Raw genomic sequence first — 26,911 nt, 5'->3', positions numbered from 1 at the left:
TTGGTGGCAACTGTCTCTGACCCTTGTAAAGTTCTCAGAAAAAAGCCCTTGATCAAAACAATTTATAGTGGAATGTAATGACTCAGCAATTGCAATTTCTTTTGTGTGTGCACAGTGATTTCTAGAACTAGACTCTACAACTTTGAGGAGCAAACTGGAGCATGGAGGAGCAAAGTTAAAGTTATCTGAGCAGTTTAACTGAACATTTGAAATATTTTATAAACAGTGGAGTCACTTTTCAAGTTAACGCTGTACTTCTTGGCTTCATGTTTTGTTTTTTGACAGCTGTAGTATCTTACAGCTGTCCCTGTAGGGTTTGTGGGTCTGTTACCCCTAACAGTATATGTTGGCAACCTAAACTCCAGCTCAGATTCTGCACCTGTTACACACCAAGTTATTACCAGGGATTAATTAGGCTCCTTTCCCATAGTTTCCTGATGCTGAATTACAGGTATTAGTCAGCCACAGAGCATGAAGCTGTTTGTATTGAGAAACAGAACCAAGGAGAGGGCTTTGCCAGCACACTCAGCCTATGTGACCAGTGAGCTGGCCCAAAGGATTTTATGTGACTACGGAAGTGGAGTTTCATTTCTGCTTTGCTTACTGCCGACAATGGTTTTAATTCAATTTTATGACCTTTCTTCTTACCTAGTTCTCAAAAGATAATATTCAGTCCTTGAAAACTGCAGAACTCTTTTATTTTTTTCTCATGCTGGAAGCATATGAGAATGAAAGGTATGAAAATGCAAGGTATAGTAACAAAATTTGAATGTTGGAAACTGGATCAAAATGAGGGATACGCAGGCTTAAATAAGGATGGGGACACTCTCGCAGCGTGCACCCGTACATTGGCAATAACTGCTACTCCGTTTAACGGCTGTCAAACAGCAAAGGCTTCTGTAAGGAAGTGCTGCTGGTTACAAGTACTCGTACAGGCAAGAACGAGTGCTGAAGCAATAAGCGCTGGTCCCAGGAGAAGCCAGGCTGCGCACGCAGGCCGAAGGCGGGACAGGCCTGGCCATCGCCTCACCACACCGGGGTATCCCCGTGACTGCAGACGGAACCGGCGGGACCTTGTGTGCGCGGGGGGAGCAAGTAAAAGCTGAACGGCACACGCTGGCTTTAAACTGTGCGGCTCCTCGGAGCCCTTCACGCTGACCGGGTCGCTACGACCCGCCAACCCCTCACGGCCGGCCGCCACGAAGGGGGCGACAGCCCCGCCCACCGCCGTACCCACCGCCCCGGCCGCTCTCCCTGTCCCGCCCTCGCTCCTCATTGGTCGGCGCGGCAGCGAGGAGGGAGGTGTGCCGCGGCCGGTTGGTGCATGCGCGGTGGGTGCCCGGCGTCTCGGTTTCCTGTTTGCCCCGCTCCGCTTCCGGGTCGGTGCGGGAGCGCTCGGCGGTCGCGGCGGCTCTGCCTTAGCCGGGGGAGCGGGGCCGCCGCTGCCCGGGCGAAGGGCAGGAAAGAGGGGCGCGGGAGCGGCGGCCGCCGCCGCCGCCGGAACGGCATAGCGCGGCGGGGCGGGAGAAGGGCCGCGGGAAGGCGGCGGCGGCGGCATCCGCCGAGGCCTGGATCGGTCCGCCGCCGCCGCCGCTCGGCCGATGCACCCGGAGCGCCCGCCATGGACAAGATCCTGGAGGGGCTGGTGAGCTCGTCGCACCCGCTGCCGCTGAAGCGGGTGATTGTGCGGCGGGTGGTGGAGTCGGCGGAGACGCCGCTGAGCCAGGCGCAGTGCCGCGCCATGTTCGCGCTCAGCACCCGGCTGGTGCTGCAGGGCCCCGACCCTTTCCAGCGGCAGGTGGGGCGGCAGGTGCTGGAGGCCTACGGCCGCTACCACCGCGCCGAGTTCGAGGCCTTCTTCAACCGCGGGCTCGTCCTCGGCCTCCTGCAGCGCGGCTACGGCGAGCTGAGCAACCGGGACCCCGCCATCCTCGACTACATCCAGGCGGGGCTGCGCCTCATCATGAGCTGCCCCTCGGTGCTGGAGCTCTTCGAGCTGCTGCAGGTGGAAGCGCTGCGGCTGGTGTGCGAACGACCGGCGCCGCCGCTCTGCGCCCGCCTTTGCCAGCTGCTGAGTGACTTCCCGCAGTGCCTGCCCCGCGGTAGGAAGCTCTCCCTCGCCTTCTGCCAGCAGCTGGTGCGCAGCATCGCCCACTTCCAGAGCCAGGGCAGCCGAGAGGCCGAGCTGCGCCTCTACGTCTCGCAGGTGACACAGGTCAGCGGGCTGCTGCGGAGCGTCTGGAAGGCCGAGCCCGACACGCTGCTGCCCTCCCTGCAGGAGCTCTTCGCTGTCATCTCCGCCGCCGGTGAGTACCGCCCGCCGGGAAACGCGGCCGAGGGCTGGGGGTGGTGGGAGGGGTGTAGAGTAACGTGGGGGCTTGAGGAGGGCGGCAGGTTTGGCAACAGAAAGGAAAAGTTCTACTGCTAGCATCGGTCGCTTCGCAGACATTGCCTTGGAACTGTTGCTTCCTGCCCAGATACTAAAAAGCAACTTTTTGGCCATGGAGAAAGCAAAGCCTTTTCTTCTCTTCTCCCCAGTGCCCCCAAGACGACCTAAAGGGGAAATGGTGATTTATTTAGCTGCAGAGCAGCATGGTTTTTTGAAAACCTCCTGTTGCAACGCTTTAAATGATATACTGGAGCAGAGTTTGAGTGTCCTGTTAGGAAAAAGTAAAATTCAATACCAAAAGCTGCTCTTCCTCTTGCTCCCTCCAGAGGGGTAGCTTAGGTCTTGGAACTGTTTAGTCTACGAAACTGGGATATAAGTAAAGAATATATAAAACTTGGGTATCATAAGAAGGATTTGCTGTCTGAGTAATGTAGATGCGATTGTAAATAGGTCCTTTCTGACCTCAAAAAAATCTGTGAAGTACAGTATTAGCTCAGATTGGAAAGTGCCTTTGCTGTTGAGGCAGCTGGGAAACTTAACGTTGTAACATTATATATATTGCTATAACTGGCATGGTTAGCAGACAGTTGTTGAGACAGGATGTGGGAATTATCAGCTGCGTTGGATCCTTAACCTAAAGTATGATAAACAATTGTATGGTGGTACTTTTTAGATAAAACCCCCCACTTCTCAGTTCTGTTGATGATGGAGGAGGAAGTTGGCAGATTGTCACTTTCTTGCATGGATATTAGATGAATGAAAGGAGTTTGTAATTCAGCACCTTAATCCACTGACGCTTTTCCATTTTGTTTTGCTTTGTAATGATAGGATATTAGATGTAGGATAGACTCATCTCAAAACTTTACAGTTATAGCGAAGTTGTAGGATAGAAGATAAAGCCTATTTTTTTCTATGGGGTTTTCTTTTTTAGTTTCTTACACTTTGTCATGTTCAACTATTACAGATACTTCATTCGAACCTTCTGTTGCACTGGCAAGTCTTGTGCAGCACATACCATTGCAGATGATTACAGTTCTCATCAGGAGCCTTACTACAGATCCAAATGTGAAAGATGCAAGTATGACTCAAGCTCTGTGCAGGTCTGTAAAGGCAGGAAAAGTCTCTTTTTCTTGCCTTTTTTTGAAGCTATTTGTCACTTAGGTTCCATTAAAAAAAACCCATACAAATAAAAGCCATAGGAGAAAAAACCCTCTTAAAGTGGTATTCATGCTGTTTGGCATGTTAAGGTAATATATATTTATGATGCTATGGATGTTACTGGCATGGTTTCAGTTTAAGGTTGCTGCATTGATTGCTAATGTGGCTTCTTTCTCATGCTTTGTTATGGGTAGGGTGGATGAAGAAGAGGGTTAAATAGAAACTAAGAGGAAGCCAGTGGTGTTCCTTTGAGGTGATATGTTTAGATCTCCCACCTTATGGGAGGTGGTATAAACAGGAAACTTCATGGTGTTTACAGTCAAGCTGAGAAACAAGGCCTTGTTTTCAGAAGATCAACCTTTCTGCTTTCCAAGAAGCAGAGTGGTGCTCTCACATGATTGTCTTACCCATCATCTGGTTAGAAATGAGTTTTACTGCTTAGTTTTGAGGGTTTTAATCTGCTTAGATATCCTTGTGGATTTTTAGTAGGATTCACAGGGAGCAGCCTCTGTTTCCATCTTCTCTCAAGGCTCCGGAGGTTTGTTGGATGTTCTTTGAATAGTAGAAGAATAGGAATGATGTAAAAACAATTGCATATTATGCTTCTTGTCACTAATGTAAACATGAGTAAATGTTGAGATAAGTTGCACTGTTAACAGACTGTGATTCAGATTGCAATCTTGGTTAGTATCTTCAGCTATGTGAATAATAGTGATGCAGAAAGTTGACAATGGGAGAAAGATGAAGACCTTGAAGTTCATTGAATTATTGTTTTTAAAGCCTATGGAAGAAGCTGTTACTGAGCAGTGAAGGGTAGAAAAATGAGTAGAGCAGTTAAACAGGAGACTGTTAGAAATGTGTGTTGTTTAAAAAAAGTAACTTCAAAAAAGTCTTTCAACTAAAATAATGTCTGCTGTATTATTTTTTAACTATATCCATTTGAGTGTAGTGTAATACTTACACATTCATGTAGTGTAGCACTTGTGTATCTTGGTGAAATACTGAGGTTTTTTTCACAGTGAAAACATTTCTCGTGTTTACATTAAATTGAGAAGCCGTATTTCATTTGAAAACATAATGAGAAGAAGCAGCATTAATATTGTAATTTGGTGTGAGACATATTATTTAGAGATTTAAAATCTGTTCAGTCAAGCAGATTCTTTTAACTAAGCTGTGTGCCCAGTCTAAAATTCAAAGCTGGGAAATTCAGAAGGATTTGTGCATGCTAATAATTTGCCAGTAATGTGCTGGTGATTAATTTTCAGGTTAGTGTAATTTTAACATTTACATTGCGTTACCTGCTTCAACACAATATGATTGTATAATTGTAGCTTTAGAGTGGCTTCTCTGTGTGCCTCTGCTTAGGGAAGTAATGCAGTGCTGAGCTTTGGGTATAATAGGAGCTGTTATTATCAAATAAGTGCTTTTTCTTAATACTAGCCGTGCGGTGGGGTTTTTTCCTCCTCTTTTTGAAAAAGCAGTGCAATCTTACTTGCCTTGTTCATTCTTTGAAGTAATACTTGATTTTAAGAGTCTCTAGTTCTGTTCCAAGGAGCTCACCTTTTAGGTACCCCTGGTTATTTTTGTTTGTAGACACTCTCATGTCAACACTGTATCCAGTTTCTTTTTCTATCTCTGGCATCCCTTTGCAGTAATTACTCTCTTCTGGCTTAGAGGAGTGATTGTAAAGAGAATAATGCAGCTGGAATGTCTGGAACACCAAATGACAAGTTGTCATCAGGCTTGCATCATTCCCAGTGATGCAGAACTCCAGGCACAACAAGGTCTCCTGATGGGAGTAAGCTGATCTTTGGTGATTGCAAATTAGAGACCTTGTTGCACACTTCCTAAGGATGACTTTCATAACACTGCAGAGTCTGTCTAAAGTTGAACACAGATCAGTAAATAATCTGTAATTAGGCTAATAAATTGAATCTTTTCAGTGAGGGGTTATATTAGGTACAGGTTCATATAAGAAATGGTGCTTGCTTTTTGGAATCATTTAGCTGTTCTTCATTAGCTCACCTGTTTCATGCAACCTTACCTGAAGCATCAGTGAGGAAAAGCAGAAAATTGTTGAATCTCTTCTATGATATATGACTACTTTAAGGGTCTACTACAGAGACCTCAGAGGAGGTTGACTGCCTGTATTCACTATCCTGACAAGTACAATGCTTACTTGCACTTTGCTAAGAAAAACTCCAGACATGACCAGGTCCTTTGCCCTGTTGTTAAAAATGTAAAATATTGTACAAGATGTTAAATTTTTGGATGGGGATGCTTTGTAGTCTGAGGATCTTCTGTTGTTGTTGTTATGGTTTTGTGGGGTTTTCTTCTGATCTGAGGGATTTGCATTTGAGATAGCAGATTCTTTGTCTGATGTGGCTAAGCAGGTATTTGTGAAAGAAGTTACTGTCTGAGGTTGCACAGATAATTTTTTTCTGTCTAGAGATATCAGAAATATTGTCCTTGTTAGGCACATATATGGATAGCAGACCTGCTCATTTAAGGGTGATATGAGGCAGAAGGTCCTCTTGAGGTCTTCAAGGTTTTTTTAATCTGGTCAAACATGAAAAACATCCTCTATGTTTTTATTCATGATCATCATGTCCCATATTATTATCTGATTTTGTATTAAAAATGCAGTCATTGATTGCAACAGAGCAGGAGACAAGTAAATGCAATGCAGAGAGGATTTAGTAACCAAAATGTCTAATTTTCACCTACTAGATACCAGATTTGATGTTTTTAGGACAGTCTCAAGCATGCCTGCAAGTTTACTTCTGTTTCATATTCTGGCTTTTGTTTCTGCTCTTAAGAGCATTGACTCTGCTTTTAAAGAGCAGAAACAGATTTTAAGGATGGGAATTCTCTCTTTGTCAAATATACAGAGAATGGGGCTTCTCTTTACAAGGTTAATCATACTGAAATGATAGCCATTGTCCTATTAGTAACAGTGTTGAATAGTTTAGTGGTTAATTATACTGACTAGAGATGACACAGGATGGCCCATCACATAACCAGAGCAATGGGATGGAACACTGGGAGCTCCAGCTCCTACCCAAAAGCACTGGGTTTCATTTGGAGTTTGTGAGTCAGTGTGGTTGAAAGTACATGTAGTATACAGATGGTAATCAGGTATTTTAGAACAGTCGTTCTAATGTAGGGCTCTACAGAATACTCTTTACCTGTCTAAAAAGTTAATTAAGAAAACCAAATATATTGTCATTAGGCTTAAATTAACTGTGCAGGTGTTTGTGCCACTACTGAAAAATATCAAGCCTACAAATTGGAGAGGGACAAGGAGGAGGTTTGAAGATGATATAGTACTATGAGGTTCAGGGCCTATTTTTAGGTTAAAGTTAATTCTTTGGAGGCCAAAGCAGTTTTGGCCTACTTTCTTGATTCCCTGTTTTAGAAAGTATATGGAAAGGGTGCTCAGAATAAACATGTTTGAATTTAACACCTTGAGGAAATGAGAGCTTTGTGTAAATTACAAGCAATGATTATGATGTTGCCATGTTTTTTTTGTAGTAACATGAAAGAAACCCACCAAGATCTGTGCTGGATTGTTAAAAAGGCAGTCCTAATGATTCCTTGTTTTAGAGAAGCCTTTGAATGTTATATGTGCAGATAGTATGTAATTCTAAGATATTTAAATTTTATAATGCATGTACTATACATTTTTCATATCCAAATTATAAACTGTGTAAGTTATAGGTTGTTTATGGCAATACAACATGTCCATAATGCTTGTCTGGTGTTCCTAAAGACCATGGTTTTCTTTTTAGTTTGGAATCTGAGGATTGAAACCCTGATTTCAGTGTGTTTGCAGCTCTTTTAATCTCTAGGAAGAATGTAGGGGCTGATAGTTTTGCTTCAGATAAGCATAATTGGTGATTATCAATTTGTAGTGATAGTGACTGTTTATTAGAATGGTTACTTGTAACCTATTCAGTTCTGTGCTAGAATTTAGCGTCTTAAAATAATTAGTCTTTATGAGGAGCTTTTTCAGAAAAGAAGTAAAGAAATATACTTCTAACTTCCTATTTTCATTGAATTCTAGAATAGAATCGTAATGTTACATAGATTGAGTGGAGCCTTTGGAACTAATCTGGTCCAGTCCTTCTCGAAGGAGGGTCAGCTTCAAAGTCAGACATTGTTGCTCAGGGCTTTGTCCATTTGAGTTAACAGCTTTCTGTAGGGATGGAGGTGCCTCAGCCTTACTGCATGACTTGTTTCAATGTCTGACCACCCTTATGGTGAAAAATTTTTCCTTCCACTTAATTAGTGGTGCCCCATCTGGTTTGAAGAAGGAGGTCTTGTGGACAATTAAAGAAAATCCAAAATATTGCTAAGTAAAATCTTGGAAGAACAAAGCCTAAATTTCATGTTTTAGCTGGTACTGCCTTATGATATTGTCTGTGACTTAGAATTGTTTCAGCTAACCTGCCTATCTGCTTTAAGCATCAGTGTAAATTGTCCATTAATTTAAAAGTTAAAAAACTTCTGTTGCTGATATTTCACTATACTTTCTAGGCACAGATAAAGTCCCTTCACTTTTCCTTAGCTGTAGTGAAATTCTTCCTTTTGGGGCAGATGTAGACCCCAGGCTGCTGATAGCTATCATGAGATCCTTATAACACCTGCTGCAATGGATTTAAAATGACTAGATTTCACCTTTTTAACTGAGAGTATTTGAGTTGGGTTCCAGGCATGTGGTTCAAAGTTGAAGAGTCTTGCTTTTCCAAGTTCAAACTTAATAGTCGGCTTTGGTCTGGTTTGGGTTAAAAGGTGTAGGAGGGGAGGTTCCCAGGTACAGACACTTTCTCAGTAAGTTTTTGCCACAAAATAAAAACGTTAGCTTAATGTCTATAAAACCAGGGTTCATATTCTTAAATAACAAGTAACAGTTATATACATAATATATAACTTTAAATGCTCATGTATTTTGAGATGGTTGTATTTACTTTTAATGTATTAAATCATTATTAATTACAGAGTTAAGTGACTTGAAGTAGAATCAAAATTACTTTACTACTTAACATTCTTGCATTACTTATTGTGACTATCTGTGTAAGTGTATAACTATCTGCATAATATATAGAATCTTTTTGTTGAGATTAAAATTAGTGGCATGTTGGGTTTTTGATTTGTTTTATTTTCTTAATTTTTCATTAATATTTCAGAATGATTGACTGGTTGTCTTGGCCTCTGGCTCAGCATGTGGAAACATGGGTGATTGCACTGCTGAAAGGACTGGCTGCAGTCCAGAAATTTACCATCCTCATTGATGTTACTCTGCTTAAGATTGAATTGGTATGTTGGAAAAGAACATTCAAAATTGAAGGAGAGAGAAGGGAATTTGTAACAGCTATGCAATTGCATAGGGTCTTGTAGATTGCAACAGATGTTATGTTATTGTTCTGCAAAGATGATGTAAATGTATCTATAGCTTTCAGTTGCATGTAATGATTCTGTTTCAAATGGTTGTGGATTTGGAGATATGTTTACATTTTTACTGAAATTTTACTTTCTAGATTTACTGAAATGAATGTGGGTTTTTTTAGGTCTTTAATCGACTTTGGTTTCCTCTAGTGAGGCCTGGTGCCCTTGCTGTCCTTTCCCACATGTTGCTTAGTTTTCAGCATTCTCCAGAAGCTTTTCATTTGGTAAGTTACTAAATAAATGGTTTTCAGTTCTTTGAAGTGTCATTCGCATGTGGTTTCTAAGTGGCTGTAAAGAGTAAAACAGTTACTGCGTTTGGACGGTCCTCATTGTTTCAAGGTTCTAGAATCCAGTGTCTATGACCACTAGGCTTGCTAACTTCCAGGTTGAGCCACTTAACCTGTAACCAGAAGCAACCACTGTTCTTCCTGGTATGTACATCTTTCTGGCAGTAGTATCTGGGCACCTATCTTTGAGCGTATACTTCTGGAAATCTGTTTTATGTGGTGTGAAGTCTACTGATCAAGTTGGGCTACAAGTAGGCTTTCAAGCACAACTATCTGGGGAAAACAGATAACCAGCTATCTGCTGTATATAACCTAGTCACCCTGGATAGACGCATGAGACCAAGAAGTACTTCACTTTAGGCAAGCTACACTGTGTTTTAATGTACATACGGGCAAACTGAAGGACGCTATTTTTAATGGCTGCTCTTCAAAATGCGGTTCACCTGTTAAAGCGGTAGATACTAGGGTATGACGATGACTGTATTAGTACATACAGCAAGGTGTATAGTGCCTTCCCTGTTCTCATAGTCAGTGTTTAGCTTAAAGTTTAATATGAGTCTTTCAGACTTAGCTGTAGTAACAGCCTGGCACACTGTTTCTCTAACCTATCTCCAAGGCTCTTGGGCCCGAAGGGATCACAAACCCTTTGATGAGTGTTAGAGTAATTGCCATGTGCCTGTTACACTGTTTTTTAATGATAGAAGTCTGAAGTTTCTCTCTGCACCCTCCACTGCCCTAATCTTGGCCTAGGATAGACATTTGAGTCACAAATGAAGAAGCCAAGTAGCTTGAATATGCTCACAATGTAAATATTTCATATATTTGCTGTCTTGCTTTTCTTCGTTCCTAAGAGAGACAAAACATTCATGAGAAAAATGTAAAATACGAGAAGACTTGTTCTAGAAATAGGTGTTTGCTTTAACAAGGCAGATTTCTGCCATAGGTTGCATGCAGCACTGCATAAACACGTGTCTTGAGGACTTAATTGTGACTTAATTGTCCTTCCAAATAAACAACCTTCTTTATTATTGTTTTTTGAGCTACTGCTGTCATTTAGTATCCTATAATATTTTCCAGCACTTAAACTACTTGTTTATTTTTTTATAATAATTGAAATAACTTTCTACTTGACGTTTTAATACTAATATAAAAAAAGTCGCATGCATTTAAAAATACTGATGGAGCTGTGATGAAGAAGGGAAGGAGGTAGAGTAAACATTTCTGATTTCTAGCTAATTTAAAATAGTAATGAATCTGAACTAATTCTTAAATAGATTACTGTATCTGTGGTAAGGTTTTTTTAGTTCGTAGTAAATTGCTGTGTTGGTTTATGGAGCCTGGCTCTCTCGCTAGGTGGAGCTGTGAGCCAGGTTCTGTCTTGTAAACTGAAATAGCATGAATGTATTCATTGGCTTCAGATCCCAAGCATTAGACTATGTTTAAGGAAAATTGAGGTTTATTTTAAAAACAGTATCTGTGAAATTAGATCAAGATACTGCACTGTTAGTGGTGGCACGAAAGCAAAATATTTGCTGTTAATATCGGTAATAAGATGAGTACTTGGGATACTAGACCGTTTAAAATCTTAACATGCATTTTCTAAGTTCATAAAGTTCCAAAACTGGATATGTGAGCTAAAGAGAGCATTGAATAAGTAATTGTGCTGTTTGAAAATTGTCATAAGAAAAGAATAATGTGTGTTTCTCAAGTCATTGTTTCTCAACCACTTATTTAAGAACGAAAAATCCCTGTCACTTGGTATGTGTAAAACAATAAAGGTGTTAGAACAAAAAAACTGGAAAAATGCCATTAACACCCTTTTTTGTTTGTTTTCCTATTCAGATTGTCCCACATGTGGTCAGTTTGGTTCACTCATTCAAGAGAGATGGCTTACCTTCCAGTACAGCCTTTTTGATACAATTGACTGAGTTGATACATTGTATGATTTATCATTATTCAGGATTTCCAGAGCTCTATGAACCCATTTTGGAAGCTGTTAAGGTATATTAGGAATATTAAGAGAGTGGACTGTTTTTGGTTTGGGGTTTTTTTGCAGATATGAAAGTTACAATCCTATAGATCTAAATTCTTTAGAACTTGTGCTAGGAGAAGAGAGCTATCCACATAATTTAATGTTAATTCTAACTGTATTTGGAGTATGCTAGAAAAATTGTCCTGGGTGTCCATGATATGATTATAGTAGGCTTTAAAAAAAGCCTGAAATGAGATCCTTTATTAAAAGTACAATCTAATTTCTTAAGCCTCATGTAACTATTCATATAGTTTTGTGAGGTTTATTCTAGGCATTTCATTTCAACCCAAGCTACAAACTGTACCTCTTCAAATATAAGTTCAGAGCACTGGTAGTATTGAAAAGAAGTAGGTTCTGAGGAATACTTGGCATGGTATTAATTTTTGGCTAGCTCCAAAACACCATAATTAAGCACTACATCTTAATACTGCAGTCAGTATTGCATGCCTCTGTGGGTAAAGGATGCTGGCCTATGCTGTTTCAAAGCAAAATTTGGCTTTTTTAGATGAATATTTAAGTGCATAATGCACTTAAAATAAAAAGTAAATTAAAAAAACCCCACAACACCCCAAAACAGATAAAATTGAAAAAAATACAAACCCAAAAACCCCACAAAAAATCTCTTGGGTATTACTGCCTGATATGGTAGCATTAGTATTGCAGTTAAATGCTTTGATGCTTAAAAAGCCTATCAATTTAATTCCAAGTATTCTGGACTTTATTCTTTCATTCTTACATTTTGATTTGACAGAACAGGAATGTATTTCTAGCAGAATACAGGATGCTTTAGGGGTCTATTAAAGCTTGAAGTTTGAGAGGTAATTTTTGGTGGCAGAAAGGATTCTGTGAATATGCAGATCAAGGGTGGCCACCAGCCCTTTATTCCTGCAATCTGAGAGTTGAGTAAGGAAAGCTTCGAAGAAGAGGGCTTGGGGGGATTTGTATCTTCTAGGCTATCGGGGATAGCAAGACCTTGAAGGAGAGTATGGGAGCAAGTGAAGATAGAAGGTCCTGAATGGCAGGCCTAGTATAAAAACAAATACAAAACCCTATTAAGTGAGTTTAAATGTTTCTCTTGTAGGACATGCCCAGGCCCACTGAAGAAAAGATTAAGATGGCTCTCAATCAGAGCGCATGGACTTCTCAGTCCAGCTCTTCACCATCTTGTTCATCTAGACCTTCTGGAAAATCTGAAACTGGGAAGACAGGTCTAATTAACCTAGGAAATACTTGCTACATGAACAGTGTTCTTCAGGCACTTTTTATGGCTACAGAGTAAGTCCTTTTTAACAGCTCTTTTCATTGCAAATTAACTATTGCAGTTGTTGCTTTCTTGCTTTTCACAGAATATTTAAGTGTCCTGGGTGCTCTCAGCTTGCTAGAGCTGAGTGGATTTCGTTGCGCTCAGTTACTGATTGCTTTGTTGAAGTCCAGCTCTGTGAAACTATAATTTTAGCCATTAAAAATCCTGATCCTTCTGTCCAGTGTCAAAAGACAAGTCCTTTTTTCCTCGCTGTCCTTGCTCCTTTTGGTATTGTAAAGGTTTATGGTGATGCTTTTGTTATAATTTGGAAGCTATTGGAAAAAAAATTCTGTCTATAGTCCGTTCTTACACATTTAAATATTTAATGAAATAGGAGTTTTGCAGTGTTAGTTCCTACTGTACGGTAGTTTTGCAGCTGCACTAGAGCAGAATTCAGGTATTGAAGGGAAGTGTTACATGTTTTGCTTTCTTTCAAATTGAAGTAATTATCTGAGCTGGAATAACTGCATTGTTGTTAGAAATCTAGCAAGGAAACTAATGTCTATCTCTTCTTTCAGTTTCAGAAGACATGTTTTATCTCTGCAACTAAATGGATGTAACTTACTAGTGGCAAAATTACAGCATCTTTTTGCATTTTTGGCCCATACCCAGGTATGTCAGTTTATTTAATCTGCTGGTTTTTAAGGCTAGGTCTGTACACCAAAATTGAGGAACAAACATCATGCCATGGGAGTCCTCCTGAGTATATTAAAAATATAAATATGATTGATTTGTCGGGGAATGAGTGTCGCCAGATGTTCAGATGGTGTGGATGGACTTAGAGAAATCTGTATTTCGTAAGTGGAACATCTTGGCATTGTACTGCTTTTTATAAAAAGCAGTAACAGGTTTTCTTTGAGAAGGCAAAATGGAAAAATCCAAATAAGACCTGACTTGATATATCAAGCTGACTTTATGTAACTGTCTAGGATAAACTGTGACTTTCTGCAGTGATTTTTACACTAAATTTTATTGTAGTTCAAATTCTAAAGTGAACTAAATGTTCAGAATATTTTGCTAGTGCTAGAAGGGCATAAGACACTTTTGTTCTCTTTGAGTAATAACGATAAACGTTGTGAAGGGGATGAGACTGGATCACCTTAAAAGTAAACTGGTATTTATGAAATACTGTGTTCTTCTGAAAAAAGAAAACATTTTTTTAAGCTTGCCAGCAAGAACAGTAACTGCTATTGCAAATAATATCTGATTTACACTCACTACACACTTAATATTTGCCTCCAGGAGCCACTATTTTTATCTTTGTACTAGAGGTGATAACTACAAGATTAATGGTGCTCTCCTATGATGAAGTGGCTTAAATATTTGTGTACCAAGTGTTTAATACAGTTTCTCTAGAATAATGTAATCCAAAGTTCAGTGGTCAATATCAAAATACTATAACCAATTTTTTAAGTAGTTCTTTTGTAACCTTGTCTGTCCCTCTCTTATGTGAACAGAGAGAGGCATATGCTCCTAGAATTTTCTTTGAGGCTTCCAGACCACCATGGTTCAGCCCTCGATCCCAGCAGGATTGCTCAGAATATCTCAAATTCCTGCTAGACAGGTACAGTTATTGTGCCATTAATGGGAATAGATCTATAGTCTTATCACATAATGTTGAACTCTTAGGAGCAGTCATGTAATGGTTCCACTGCATGAGTGGGCACCGGGAATCTTGGGCCTCATTCCTGGCTGTCTCTGGTTTTCTATATGGTATATGGAACACTTTGCTTCATGGGTTTAATCTGTGGTAAAGTCTGGATACCATCTTGTATCCACATCACTTAAAGCAGGTTATAGTGGTAGTAATGTTTTTACAAATCCAAATTTGCGTGTTATGTTAGAGTCATGATCCTGTTGTAAAATAATGTGGTTGCTGAAAGCAGTTTAGTTGTGCATCTGGGTATTTCATGTTGGTGGAGACAGCTATAGTTCTTACGGGTTAGATAAGTCACAAAGAGATGTACATGCATTTATAACCAGTTGATAAACAAGCAAATTAACTGTGGCATGGAAAATACAAAAGTACCTAAATCTATTAGTAGTTCTCTTTAATTTTGGATTGCTGAGATATGGCTTAAGCAGTATTGCTTTATGACACATTCCACTTCTGGAGAAGTTTATCTCAATAGTGAAATAGTGGTGTTTTGGTTTGTTTTTTTTCCCAACTTGTGTTTCTTTTTTGGTTTGGTTTTTCTTGTAGTTTCTTAACTTTCTTAGCTACAAAATCCTGACCTTTTCTTTGGAAATAGTCTGGCACTAGATAAACAGCTACTTGTTCTGTTAGAAAATCTGACACAGAACCAGTCAACTGGAGAACTGATTTATTAAGATAATGTAATGGTAAATAATAAAAAGGTTGTTTGTTAGGTTTTTTTAATACTTGTCAGTTCTCTCAGTATATCCATTGTGTTCTGCTGTATGCAATGAAACCCACATTAAATGCATTTGTGCTTCTCTCATACTGTCTTGGATGGTACTGACCTGTATGTTTCAACTTGCTTATATAAAAAATAACAAATAGCTTTTTTTAATGTAAGACACTTCTAGCCACTTAACCATCTATATTTTTTAGCATAACTGGAAAAAAAATCTGAAATGGTGCAGCAGTATTTGTTTGGAAAATAGCACAGCTGTTTGGATCTATTTTTCTTTGTCTTCAGGCTGCATGAAGAAGAGAAAACCTCGAAAACTTTGTCTTCAGCAAAGACTTCTGAAAGTAAAACCAATGCAAAGTTCCAGAAAGAAGAAGCTGTTGATAACGCAACAGTATTTGCTGAAGCATCTGGTAAAGGAGGTGAAGAAAGAACTCTGATCGAGAAGATGTTTGGAGGAAAATTGAAGACTACTATACACTGTCTGAACTGCAAAAGTGTGTCTCAAAAGGAAGAAGCTTTCACAGATCTCTCTCTGGCTTTCTGTCCTCCAACTTCCTTGGAGAATGTTGGCCCAAAATGTATGGAATGTACTGAAGGGGAAGGCGACATCGTGGTGCAAACTAATACTTCACCGATGAGTCCTGCTGGGAAAAAACCTCTCAAGTTGGAAGCAAATGGTGGATGTGACCCAATAACGAAGAAAGGAACCACAAAGGATTTTTCTGCTGAGCCAAAGTCTGAGAAGACTACAAATTCTGAATGCAACAAAGGTCAAGATAAGAAGAAAATGTCTCAGAGGGTAGTGGGTGAAAACCCTCTGTCAGTTACAGATTTACTGAATTATTTTCTGGCGCCTGAGATACTCAGTGGTGACAACAAGTATTACTGTGAAAAGTGTGCCTCTCTACAGAATGCTGAGAAAACTATGCAAATTATTGAGGAACCTGAATACCTCATTCTCACTCTTTTGAGATTTTCGTATGATCCAAAGTGTCACGTAAGGCGCAAAATCTTAGATAATGTGTCTCTGCCACTTGATTTGAAACTACCAGTCAAAAGAGTAGCATCCTCTCCAGGTGTAGTTTCAAGAGGTTGGTCTGTTGGTGTTGAGGTTTCTGATATTGGAGAAAATATTGCTAAAAAACTAAAACCCTCAGGTGCTGATGAAGTGACTCGCCCACGATTGGAGCCCTATTTGTTAAGCTCTGTGGTGATGCATTCTGGTGTATCCTCTGAAAGTGGACATTACTATTCATATGCTAGAAATGTTACTGGGTCAGGGCCTTCAGGACCCTGCCAGCAGTCTACAGGTGATTCTTTAGTTTCTCCTCAGGCTAAGTTGTTGACAGGGGAGAGTCCTTCTACTGTTGTAGAAAGTGATACTGATAAGTCAAGAGAATGGTTTCTGTTCAATGACAGCAGAGTGACGTTTACCTCATTTCAGTCAGTCCAGAAAATTACCAGTAGATTTCCAAAGGACACTGCTTATGTTCTGTTTTACAAAAAGCAAAATAGCACCTGTGGCTTCAATTCGGCAAATGGAGACCCTCCCCTACAGAAAGACCTCATGGATGCAATTATGAAAGATAACAAACTATACTTGCAGGTAAGACGGAAATCCTCTCCAAAGAGCGGTGTCCTTAAAACTGAGAAGCAGGCTAAAAGAAAGAAAAAGTTAGGTTTCAAGCATTCTGGTGTGTTGACCTCATAAAGCGATCTTGTTTCCATCTTGACGTTGCTAGACAGGTTTCATAGTAAGGTTGTCACCATGAGAGGGGAGGTGTCAAGGAAGATGGCTTAAATTCATTGCACTTTAAGGTTTTGGTCAAGATGCTCGCATAGGTCACTTAACCACCTGTAACAGGGCAGTCTTTTGAACAGTTCTCACTTTCATTGTCTTTAATAAATTATGAGAGCAGTTGAAAAATACTTTACAACTTCTTAGTGGTGTTCTTACTAGCGTGTTTTCATTTGGAGTGGAGTTTTATTTATACAACTGTGCTTACTCAAATGCTAGAACCACTAAAATGAAGACCAGATGCTAGTGACTAGATTCCTCTTTCCCTTCACTGCCTGTTCTGCCTCGCTCTGTGGGACCAGCACTGCCAGCCGTACGTTCCCTGCGCTCCGAGAACTTCACCTAGCTGTAGTCACCTCTTCGATTGCTGTTGCAAAAAACTGCTGTTCTCCACATTTCGTATGCTTTGCTTTGAGCATTACTGCTATGTTTGGACAATAACAGTAAAAGTGTGTTTCCCTGTGTGTTCTTTGATGGGTTAAGCTGTTCCTGTAAGAGTTCTAGGCCTATTCAAATTAGAAAATCTAGGTAAATTCAAATTAGAAAAGAACAGCTAAATCTCACTGTAGGAAATCTGCTATAGCTGCAGGTACTCTACAAACATAAACAAGATTCCTGAGAGTTTAAATTGCAACTCTCCTGCTATTTTAAGACTGTATGGTTAAAGCATTTGTGTCCTAACCATCTCTGTTTATATACCACCTCTCCTCTTGACTGTACAGGGTAGCACAAAACATGGCTTCTCTAGCAGCAATCTCGGATCATAGAATTGTAGAATAATTTGGGTTGGAAGGGACCTTTAAAGGTCCTGCAATGACTAGGGACATCTTCAACTAGATCAGGTTGCTCAGAGCCCCATCCAGCCTGACCTTGAATGTTTCCAGGGATGGGGCATCTACCACCCCTCTCTGGGCAACCTGTTCCAGTGTTTTACCACTCTCATTGTAAATAATTTCTTCCTTATGCCCAATCTAAATCTACCCTCTTTTAGTTTAAAGCCATTACCCCCTGTCCTGTCGCAACAGGCCCTGCTAAAAAGTTTGTCCCCGTCTTTCTTACAAGCCCCCTTTAGGTACTGAAAGGCTGCCATAAGGTGTCCCTGGAGCCTTCTCTTCTCCAGGCTGAGCAACCCCAACTCTCTCAGCCTGTCTTCATAGGAGAGGTGCTCCAGCCCTCTGATATTTTTTGTGGCCCTCCTTTGGCCCTGCTCCAATAGGTTCATGTCTTTCCTGTGCTGAGGACTCTGGAGCTGGACCCAGTACTCCAGGTGGGGTCTCACTAGAGCAGAGTAGAGGGGCAGAATCACCTCCTTCGACCTGCTGGTCACAGTTCTTTTGATGCAGCCCAGGATGTAGTTGGCTTTCTGCGCTGTGAGCTCACATTGCTGGCTCATATCCAGCTTTTCATCCACCAGTAGGCCCTCCTCAGTAGGGCTGCTCGCAATCCCTTTATCCCCTGGCCTGTATTGGTACTGGGGATTGCCCTGACACAGGTGCAGGACCTTCCAGTTGGCCTTGTTGAACCTCATGAGGTTCACATGGGCCCACTTCTCAAGCTTGTCCAGGTCCCTCTGGATGGCATCCTGTCCCTCAGGTGTGTTAACTGCAACACTCATCTTGGTGTCGTCTGCAAACTGCTGAGGGTGCACTTGATCCCACTGTCTATGTCACTGATGAAGATATTAAACAGTACTGGTCCAAGCAGGGACTCCTGAAGGACACCACTTGTCACCAGTCTCCATCTGGACATTGAGCTGTTGACCGCTACCCTTTGGATGCAACCATCCAACCAATTCCTCATCTACTGAACAGTCCACCCATCATATCCATATCTCTCCAATTTAGAGAGAAGGATGTTGTGGGGTACTGTTAAAGGCCTTAGAGAAGTCCAGATAGATGATATCCATAGCAGACAAGCGGACAGTGGAAAAGCTGATGTAATCATTCTATCATAGAAGGCCACTAGGTTGGCCAGGCAGGACTTGTGCTTGGTGAAGCCATGCTGGCTGTCTTGAATCACCTCCCAGATCTCACTCATTCACGCTTGTCTGCTGCCTTCTTTCCTGATTTCTTACACTTGGGGATCGAGAGCTCTTGTGCTTTGTGGAAAGCATCCTTAAAGATCTGCTGGCTCTGTTCTGCTCCCTTGTCCCCAAGGGCAGTTTCCCAGGGGTCCTGTCGACTAACTCCTTGAAGACCTGGAATTTTGCTTTCTTAAAATTCAGGGTCCTGACTTTACTCTTTGCCTGTCCCATATCCCTCAGGACTGCAAACTCCTCCAGTGCATGATCACTGCAGCCCAGGCTACCTCCAGTCTTGACATCACCAGTTAGCTCATTTGCATTGGTGCCAATCAGGTCCAGTATCGCATCCCCTCTGGTAGGGCTGTCTATTACCTGGCTTAAGAAGTTATCCTCAATGCATTTCAGGAGTCTCCTGGATTGCCTACAGCTTGCCGTGCTACTTTTCCAGCAGATGTCAGGGTGGTTGAAGTCCCTCAGTAGGACGAGAGCCTGTGAGCGCGATGCCTCCTGTAGCTGGAGGCTTTGTCCGTAGGCTCCCCTTGATCAGGCAGCCTGTAGTCGACACCAGCCACAAGGTTCCCTTTGCTACTTCGATCTCTAATTCTTACCCCTAACCTTTCAACCTGCTTGTGGCTGTTCTTCAGAGACAGCTCTTCAGACTCTATCCATTTCTTGATGTAGAGGGCAACCCCTCCACCCTTCCTTCCTTGCCTGTCCCTTCCGAACAGCCTGTAGCCATCGACAGCCGCACTTCAGTCATGGGATTCATCCCACCAAGTTTCAGTAACGGCAACTAGGTCATAGCTTTTTAGCAGCACAGTGACTTCCAGCTCCTCCTGTTTGTTGCCTCATGCTGCATATGTTGGTGTAGAGGCACTTCATCTGCGCTGTCGGCCATGTCACCTCCTTAGAGGAACAGCCCTTAGTTCTTTTGAGGTATTTCACTGCTGTGTCCCTCTTGGCTCCTGTTATCTCAGGATAGTCTGAGGGCTGTACCAGGCTAGGAAGTCTCATACCTGTTGTACAGAGACACCTGGGAAGGTGAAGTGGGCAGGGAGGGGGGTTGCCCACTGTCCCAAGCGTGGACTTGCCTCCGAGATAACGTCATGTTTTCAGTCAGAATTGCTGTGACTTCCAGTGACGCATGAATGCTTTAATTGTGAAATTTCAAACTTGAAGCCAGATTATTTTTTATTTTAGGTATATAATTATAGCAGCATCTAGGTAATTGAGTAATGGAAAAAAAATGCATTTTAAGAACACAGCCTGAAAAAAATAGTACAGCTACAGTGATACTGTAACCTGTTTTTATATAAAGCCAAACATTCAGAGGAAGAACAGTGTCATCCATATAGAATATAAATCCTAGTAACTATTCTTATTTGCGTGTTTTCCTGTTGAATCCAGTGCTTGCAGTCACATATTTCAGTGTTATCAATGGGAGAGGTGATTACCTAAGTATGCATAACAGAGGCTTTTTTTCAAGTCTGAAGAGGTGCTTTAGCCATGTGGAACAAGCAACATTATTAGGATATTGAGAAAATAATTTGTTAAATAATGAAGTTATTCTTAAATATGTTTCTCTGAATTAATGTTTTCAAGACTCTTTTGATGCAGTTTCTGGAATACACGAAGTAGTTACTTTAAGCTTTTTGAATGCTGCTGTACGCCTAGAATCAGTGAAAAATCAATGTGATTTTATAAAAGTTAAAGTTACTTGGTGCACATACACAAAAATTGCTTTTTTATAATCTTCCAGACAAACTTTCTCTACAGAACATGTAGCTGAAGTTACGTAAAGCGTGCAGTCATTTTCTTTTATAGCTTACAAGTGATAAACCAAGTTAGTAAATTTTTTATAATTAAAAAAAAAAGAAAGAAGAAATATAGTCTCCTAAAAATGGAAAAAAAAAAGTATTTTCCAAGTATATAGTTTTTGTTTGGGTTTTAGTTGTTTTGGTTTTTTTTCAAATTTATGATCCTTTACCTACCTTTCAATTTTGGATTCTTCAGTATTGGCTTTCTTTGTAGTGCTCTACTAATCTCAGAATTGTTGAGATCCTGTCCTTTTTTCAATTTAAATGAGACTGATTAGAAATTCTCAGTTACTGTATTTCTCAAATTAATACTAATACTGTGATTTCACTGAATTATATTATTGTATTTTTGAGAAGTTGCATTTTGTTGCTGTTCAGAGTTCTAAACAAGTATTTTCCTGCTAAGTTAAGAAAATGCTTTTCTGCCTTGAGAAAGCCTTTACTTTTCAGAGAAACTTTCCAAAATATCTCTAGCATAGTCCTTCTGTTTTACTATTGTATTTCACTTTACCATATGGTAAACTAAAATGTTTTCACTTTAAATAACAAAACCGGAAATATGGAGAGTTTTCACTCCAGTTAAACCAAATTAAAAATCCTGTTCTGGGAACAAGTGGAAAGCAGAGGGGGAAGCTCTGCGTTTTTCCCAGTCCAGAGAACTGTATTGACTATAAGTTTTACATACCTGATTTAGGATTTGTTGGGCTGAAGGTAATCAGTCTGAAAACGTTCAACATTTTTTTTTAGAAACAAGGATATTTCTTGCAAAAATGCTGGTGCTGTACACTATACTAGAGCAGTTTAAGGTAGGTTAGTATTAAGTCAATATATGCCTTCAGAAGAAAGAATTGTGCTTGTTTAGCACAAACTTAATGAGCAGGAATAAAGCATGAAAGATCTTAAACTGCTAAATAATTTCACTTTTGGCATTGAAGACCCAAGAGATGTGTGGGTTTTAATATTAGTACTCTGACAAGAAACTTTAATAATTGATAATTTGATCACTGCTCTATACTTCTTGTGCGTGTGCATGTATAGAGATAGCTTCATTGTTACCGTGTACAGAACATTTTCTATAATGGATGGAAGATAAGATCAGGACTAGAGGTTTATCCCATTCTTTGTGTATTATGGCTGCTTCTGAATAGTACTTCTACATGGTTGGCAAAAGCTCTGCTTGCAGCTCATTTACACTCTACTGACAGCGATGCGTGTCTCCGAAGCTGAGTCCTTTGCACATAAGTCATGTGCAAGGTACTATGCTGTTGCTGTTCGTAGTAGTGCTTCTCCTCTCAGCTTGCCCCCTCCCTGTAAGGGAGCCTAGTGACAGTAGAACAACCGTACTGTTGCTAACGGTATTGTGAAAGGTATGTAATAGAAGACAGACATAAAGTAATTCAGCTGCAGAGCTATGCCAAAACCTTGTGGTATCCAGTAACTGCAGTAAGGCAATTTAAAATAAATTGTGTTTCTAGCTATTCCTGGCAAAAAAATTTCTTAGCTGTAAGAATAGTGTTCTTTTTGTCTACAATTCTGAGATTTTATTTAATGTAGCTTAATCAGCAAACCTATTGTTGATGCTTATATTCTTTTGTAGTAGTTAGATAAACTCAACTACTGGGATTTAAGAGGTATAAAGTTGCCAGAAAACAGTTATCTGGAGGGATGAAAGTGGAGGAGGCAGTAAAGAGAACTCCATTTTTGGTTTGGTACTGTGCTGCATTAAACCAAACATTTTTTCTGAAATATTTTACCAAAAAAAGAAAAAACAGCCCAGGTACAGTGTAACGAGTCTGCCACTGTTTGATTTTGAGAAGAAATTCTGTTCCAAGCTAAACAGTTTTGCAGTGTAGTTTATACTATTTATACAAGGCCTGCTATCTTAATCAAAATTTTCTGTTGACTTCTAGTACTAGACGTGAGTTCTTAATATCCCCTTCTTGTTACTAGTAAATTTGCTTAGTTTTTCAAGTGTTTCAGAGTTAGCAGGTACGTAAGAATCCACATATTGCTGGAGATGGAATAATACTGTTTGTCAGGAATATGGCCAGCACATCTGTGTAGACAATGTCCTCCAAATATATCTCATATCATTTTGGAAGTGAGTACACGTTTCAGTCCTTAATAGTGTAAAATAGCTTCAAACTTAGGCTGTGTTTTTCTAAGAGGGCAGAGTAATTTAAGTGCGCAAGTACTATTTTTAGCACCTCATAGACAAGACTAAGTTTAGTGCTTTCATGGTAGTATAATAGTCTTCCAGGTTCTTGGCTCTGTTCCTTGCTTTCACCAGGAGGTGGAGAAGAAAAGGAACAATTCAAGATGACCCAGGTAATTACTAAAACCCCGTTAAGATTTCCTCCCCTTGCCTTTAGGGAGGTATGTAGTGATGAAGTGTCACGTGAAGGAAGCTATCAGTATGAGCCTTAGCACCTGAATACTTTCATTTTGTTTCCTAAAGAAATAAAGGTTGTACAGGTCTGCTGTCTCTTTCTTGTCAGTCTTCCAGAGCCCAACACCTGCCCTTCCCTCCCTAGGTTTTTGAAGCTTTTGGCCAGTTTGAGAAGGGGATACTAATTACGAGAAATTGCTGCAAGGTTTGTGAAATGAGTTGGCCAGAGACAGAATAGTGTATGATATCTCTGATGAGGGAAAAGCCTGTGCTCATCTCCTCCTTAGATGTTTAAGAAGCCACAGGGGCATTCAGCTGAAAAAGCAGCTGGCCGGAGGCTATGCTTTCTTGTCCTGTTACATGTGCAGGTACTTTTCCAGCAGCTGACTGTGATTTTTATGGAGTGCTTGAGAGTTCCTGAGACTTAGTAATGTTAAAATAGAGTTAGCATAGCAGTAACACTTGAAAGTTAAAAAGCTGCACTGAATGGAAACTAAATAGCTTGTCCATCTTTCTGCCTTTTGTCCGAGTGTGTTGTTAGTCTATGCAGTTGATTGAGTGGAATAAAAAAAGTGTCATTTAAATGATTAACATTGATTTAATGGTCTTACCATTCTATCTGGCAACCAAGAACAAGGGCATCTTAAAATTGCTAGGATGAAAATTCATGTGGAACATATAACTGTGGTGGTAGTTTTTGATCAGCAGTCTAATTCTTTAGAAACATCCCATGGTGCTGTAAATGACGATTTTAGCTTAAACTTAAATGGATTTGATTGTGGTTCACATCTACTTACTGTTGTCCAATGAACTTGTACGTCTGAGATTGGCTGTGGATGTTCAACTTGAAGTTCAGCAAAGCTGTTCAGACTTAGGAGTCCAGAAGTTAGTGATGTTGCTTTAAAAGCTGTTTCAAAATTTGCTAGAAATAAGCTGCTTTGTGGACTTGAGGCTGAGGGGGTGGCTGGTTTTTTGTTGTGGTTTTTTTGTTTCTTTTTTTTTTAATTGTCTTTATTCTTTCATTTCAGGAGCAAGAGCTTAGTGCTCGAACACAAGCACTTCAAGCTGCCTCAGCCTCGTGCTCTTTCCGACCCAATGGATTTGATGACAACGATCCCCCGGGAAGTTGTGGACCGACAGGTGGAGGAGGAGGGGGTGGGTTCAGTACTGTTGGTAGATTAGTCTTTTGACTATGAAGATAACCTGGAATACACTGGTTCCAAAGCAGCCCAGTACTGCTGAGGACAACTAAAATATTGAACTTTGTCCGATGTTGTACCAAGTTTTGAGACTTGATCCTTGTTCAAAAGCAAATGTTGGGGTTTTTTTGCTTATGTTTTATTTGAAATAAATAAGCGCATAATGGAAAAAAACTACCTCTTAAAAATTCAGTTGCTTTGATAGTAAGATATGCTTGCCCAAAAGACAGAAAATGAAGATTTTTTAAGTAGTTGCTAGCAACACTGCATTAAACCGAATGAACGCACTTACATCAGTTTCTATTGTCCTCATCCATTGAATGAAGAAAGTTCATTTTTTACTCTGATGGAATTACTTTACGTGGAAATCCTTTCAGATGGGCTAAACTGCATACATAGTCTCTCACCTCCACCCTAGTTTCAAATCCAGTACCTTATGGATTTCCAGAGATGATGCAATTTATAATGAAGGCAATAACTTAAATGTGACATGATACAGTACTTTCCAGATTAAAAATTATTCAATATATTTCCAGTATAAGTGTAAAGAAGAAAAAATAATTTATAAATATTTGCTAAGTTGTTTTCCAAAAAAAGTGCATGTTCTGTAAGAACAATGTTTTTAAATAGAAATTGTTAACTTTGTAGCATTTCTAATTGTTTTGAGGATTTTAAAATTATTTCAGGGAATATATCTGCTGTATATTGGAAAGGAAGAGATTCTGTATGTGCCTTGCAGTACTGTGACTTAAAACAAACTTTCTGAGGCTGCAGAAAAGGGGAAAAATGTGTTAGCAGTCAATTTTTTTTTTTTTGTCAGTATTAGAAATCAATACATCTATAGAAAGCTATTAGGTTTCTGGAAGTAAAAATCTGGTAGTTTGAAATGCAGTGTGTTGCCCATTATTTTTTGATTAAAAATTACATACCTAATGATCTATGACTTTTGTGGCCTGCATTGCTAAGAAAAAGCTGGTCATAAATACTGAGCTACGTTTGTGAAATCACCGAGGGGCTACCTGTATTGATCCTTGCTGAGCATCTCTGCTTCTAAGAGTCCTTTGACGTTTTGCCTTCTGATTTTCCTTGTAGTGAGAAATTTCTGGTGAGTTCAGGCTTTAGCTGTCTGCAGAAGACCAAAATGATGCTGTTTGTGGAGCAGTGTTTGCTCGCTTGTTGGGCCGGCAGAGGTTGAGGCTTCGCTCCTTTTGTCTTGGCAAAAATAGTGACTTTGGTTTTGATGTGCAATGATGATAACAGAAGTAAAGGAGTTACGCTGTTGAATCTGGTGATTATTTCTTAACTTGAATAATCTTATAGTGAAGTGTAAATTTATTTAAAGTATTTTTACAAAATTCTGCACTGTTTTACTGTGGTTTTATATTCTAGGTGACAAAGTGCATCTTTAAAAAGCATGCAAACCTGGCAGGTGTTAGCTTAACTGTACAAAATAAATTTCTTAGAAAATACCTTTTAAAAGCATAAAATAAGTTGAAAAAATTAAACCTTGTTCATATGATATCAAATATATGGAGTTTAGTCTGAAAGGTAACTTAGCTTGCAAGTTATTTTTATATTCTTGCTAAAACTATGCTATTTGCTGTGCTATAGGTTCATATGTTTCTGCTCAAGAAAGCTAGAGCAGGTCATTATTTTTTTTTTTTTAATAATTTCTGAGCTTTGTTTTGACCATTTGTAGTACCTCAGCTTTGACCTACGCTTTCATTACTATCTCAGTTGTGGGTCTCCGAACCAGGGGGTCAGCTGTGGAAATGTGGAATGTTATGAGACTAGCGTGAGGAACGTTCTCATTTCTTTGGGCTTGGATGAGGTTTTCTTGAAAGCTCACTTCACCTTGAAATTCTGTAACTTTCAGTCTAAGAGGGTTTTTTCTCATTTCCTTTTAGGCTTTTCTGACAGTTAACTCTGGTTTTAAAATGTTTTATATGACAGATTAATTTGGCTTTTCTCTCTCAAAGTACGAGGACACACTAAAAAGCTGTCTACTGTTTGCGTTACAAGGGGAATATTTTGTCTCCATGTATCAATTTACTGTTTATTTTAAAACACTAGTAAGTAGAAGCCGGGGAAAGTGTTTTTACTCTATATGAAATCATAATTTTGTAAAGGTCAGTTTTGTTTTTATGTTCTCACAGTAAAAATACAAATTATGTAGCCTACCTAAAAATAAGGTGCACTAAGTGTTTTGTATACCTATTGTACTATATTTATTTCATGAGCTCTTAGAAGGCTTTCTACACCCTTGTTTACCTGTTCTAAATTAGGTGTTAAATATGGAAATTTTATATGAGAGTAATCCCAGCAGGGTTGGACCTCCTTAGGTATAAAATGATGGTATGTCTCAAACTGAAAATAACAACTTCTTTCTTTCCCTTTGTTGACTTTTGTTGACGCAGTTACTTTGGGTTTTACAAATAGATTGTAAAATTCAGAATACCTATTTGCGAGTCTACTTGCTGACTGACAGCTGTCGTAGGCCGATTCATACCTAACTTGGAAGATTTCAATAAAACCAGTGAAACTGGAGAAGTATTTCACACTTTAAAATGTACACCTTTTTTTCACTGTCTACAGTGACGATGTTGCATGCTCCTATCTTCTGGACATAATATGAGAGAACAATGTACATATGGTACTTCGATTTCTGTTGCCTGTGAATGAATGCTGGA

The 26,911-nt window shown here is 39.9% G+C and overlaps 2 protein-coding genes across 3 annotated transcripts; one reads left to right on the top strand and one right to left on the bottom strand.

The window, feature by feature from the left end:
* Window positions 1-880: 880 nt before the first annotated feature.
* On the bottom strand, window positions 881-1,558 carry LOC129206319 (nascent polypeptide-associated complex subunit alpha, muscle-specific form-like). The gene has a single exon (XM_054825300.1). The coding sequence runs from the start codon at window positions 1,556-1,558 to the stop codon at window positions 881-883; it is 678 nt and encodes a 225-aa protein (XP_054681275.1).
* Window positions 1,342-26,783, top strand: USP38 (ubiquitin specific peptidase 38). 2 transcript variants are annotated; one of them, XM_054823277.1, is made up of 10 exons: window positions 1,342-2,306; window positions 3,354-3,489; window positions 8,737-8,866; window positions 9,118-9,219; window positions 11,125-11,283; window positions 12,396-12,589; window positions 13,136-13,229; window positions 14,075-14,181; window positions 15,281-16,601; window positions 24,051-26,783. In XM_054823277.1, the coding sequence occupies exons 1-10, from the start codon at window positions 1,622-1,624 to the stop codon at window positions 24,210-24,212; spliced, it is 3,090 nt and encodes a 1,029-aa protein (XP_054679252.1). In that variant the 5' UTR covers window positions 1,342-1,621; the 3' UTR covers window positions 24,213-26,783. The 2 variants fall into 2 exon arrangements, with proteins under 2 accessions (XP_054679252.1, XP_054679253.1); XM_054823278.1 differs by lacking the exons at window positions 1,342-2,306; window positions 3,354-3,489 and having other exon boundaries at window positions 8,741-8,866; window positions 9,146-9,219.
* The last annotated feature ends 128 nt before the right edge of the window (window positions 26,784-26,911 follow it).

Source organism: Grus americana, chromosome 4 (assembly GCF_028858705.1).
Source record: "Grus americana isolate bGruAme1 chromosome 4, bGruAme1.mat, whole genome shotgun sequence".
Lineage (NCBI taxonomy): Eukaryota > Metazoa > Chordata > Aves > Gruiformes > Gruidae > Grus > Grus americana.
The sequence above is the reverse complement of the archived record's forward strand: the minus strand, read 5'-3'. Positions and strand labels throughout refer to the sequence as shown.

What these genes read in the sequence shown, in the direction of transcription:
- LOC129206319 (XM_054825300.1), bottom strand. Translation starts at nt 1,558, where the DNA reads ATGCCGCCGCCGCCGCCTTCCCGCGGCCCTTCTCCCGCCCCGCCGCGC.
- USP38 (XM_054823277.1), top strand. Translation starts at nt 1,622, where the DNA reads ATGGACAAGATCCTGGAGGGGCTGGTGAGCTCGTCGCACCCGCTGCCG. An exon ending in CCATTTTGGAAGCTGTTAAG is followed by an intron (nt 11,284 to 12,395) that starts GTATATTAGGAA and finishes TTTCTCTTGTAG; the next exon opens with GACATGCCCAGGCCCACTGA. An exon ending in CTCAAATTCCTGCTAGACAG is followed by an intron (nt 14,182 to 15,280) that starts GTACAGTTATTG and finishes CTTTGTCTTCAG; the next exon opens with GCTGCATGAAGAAGAGAAAA.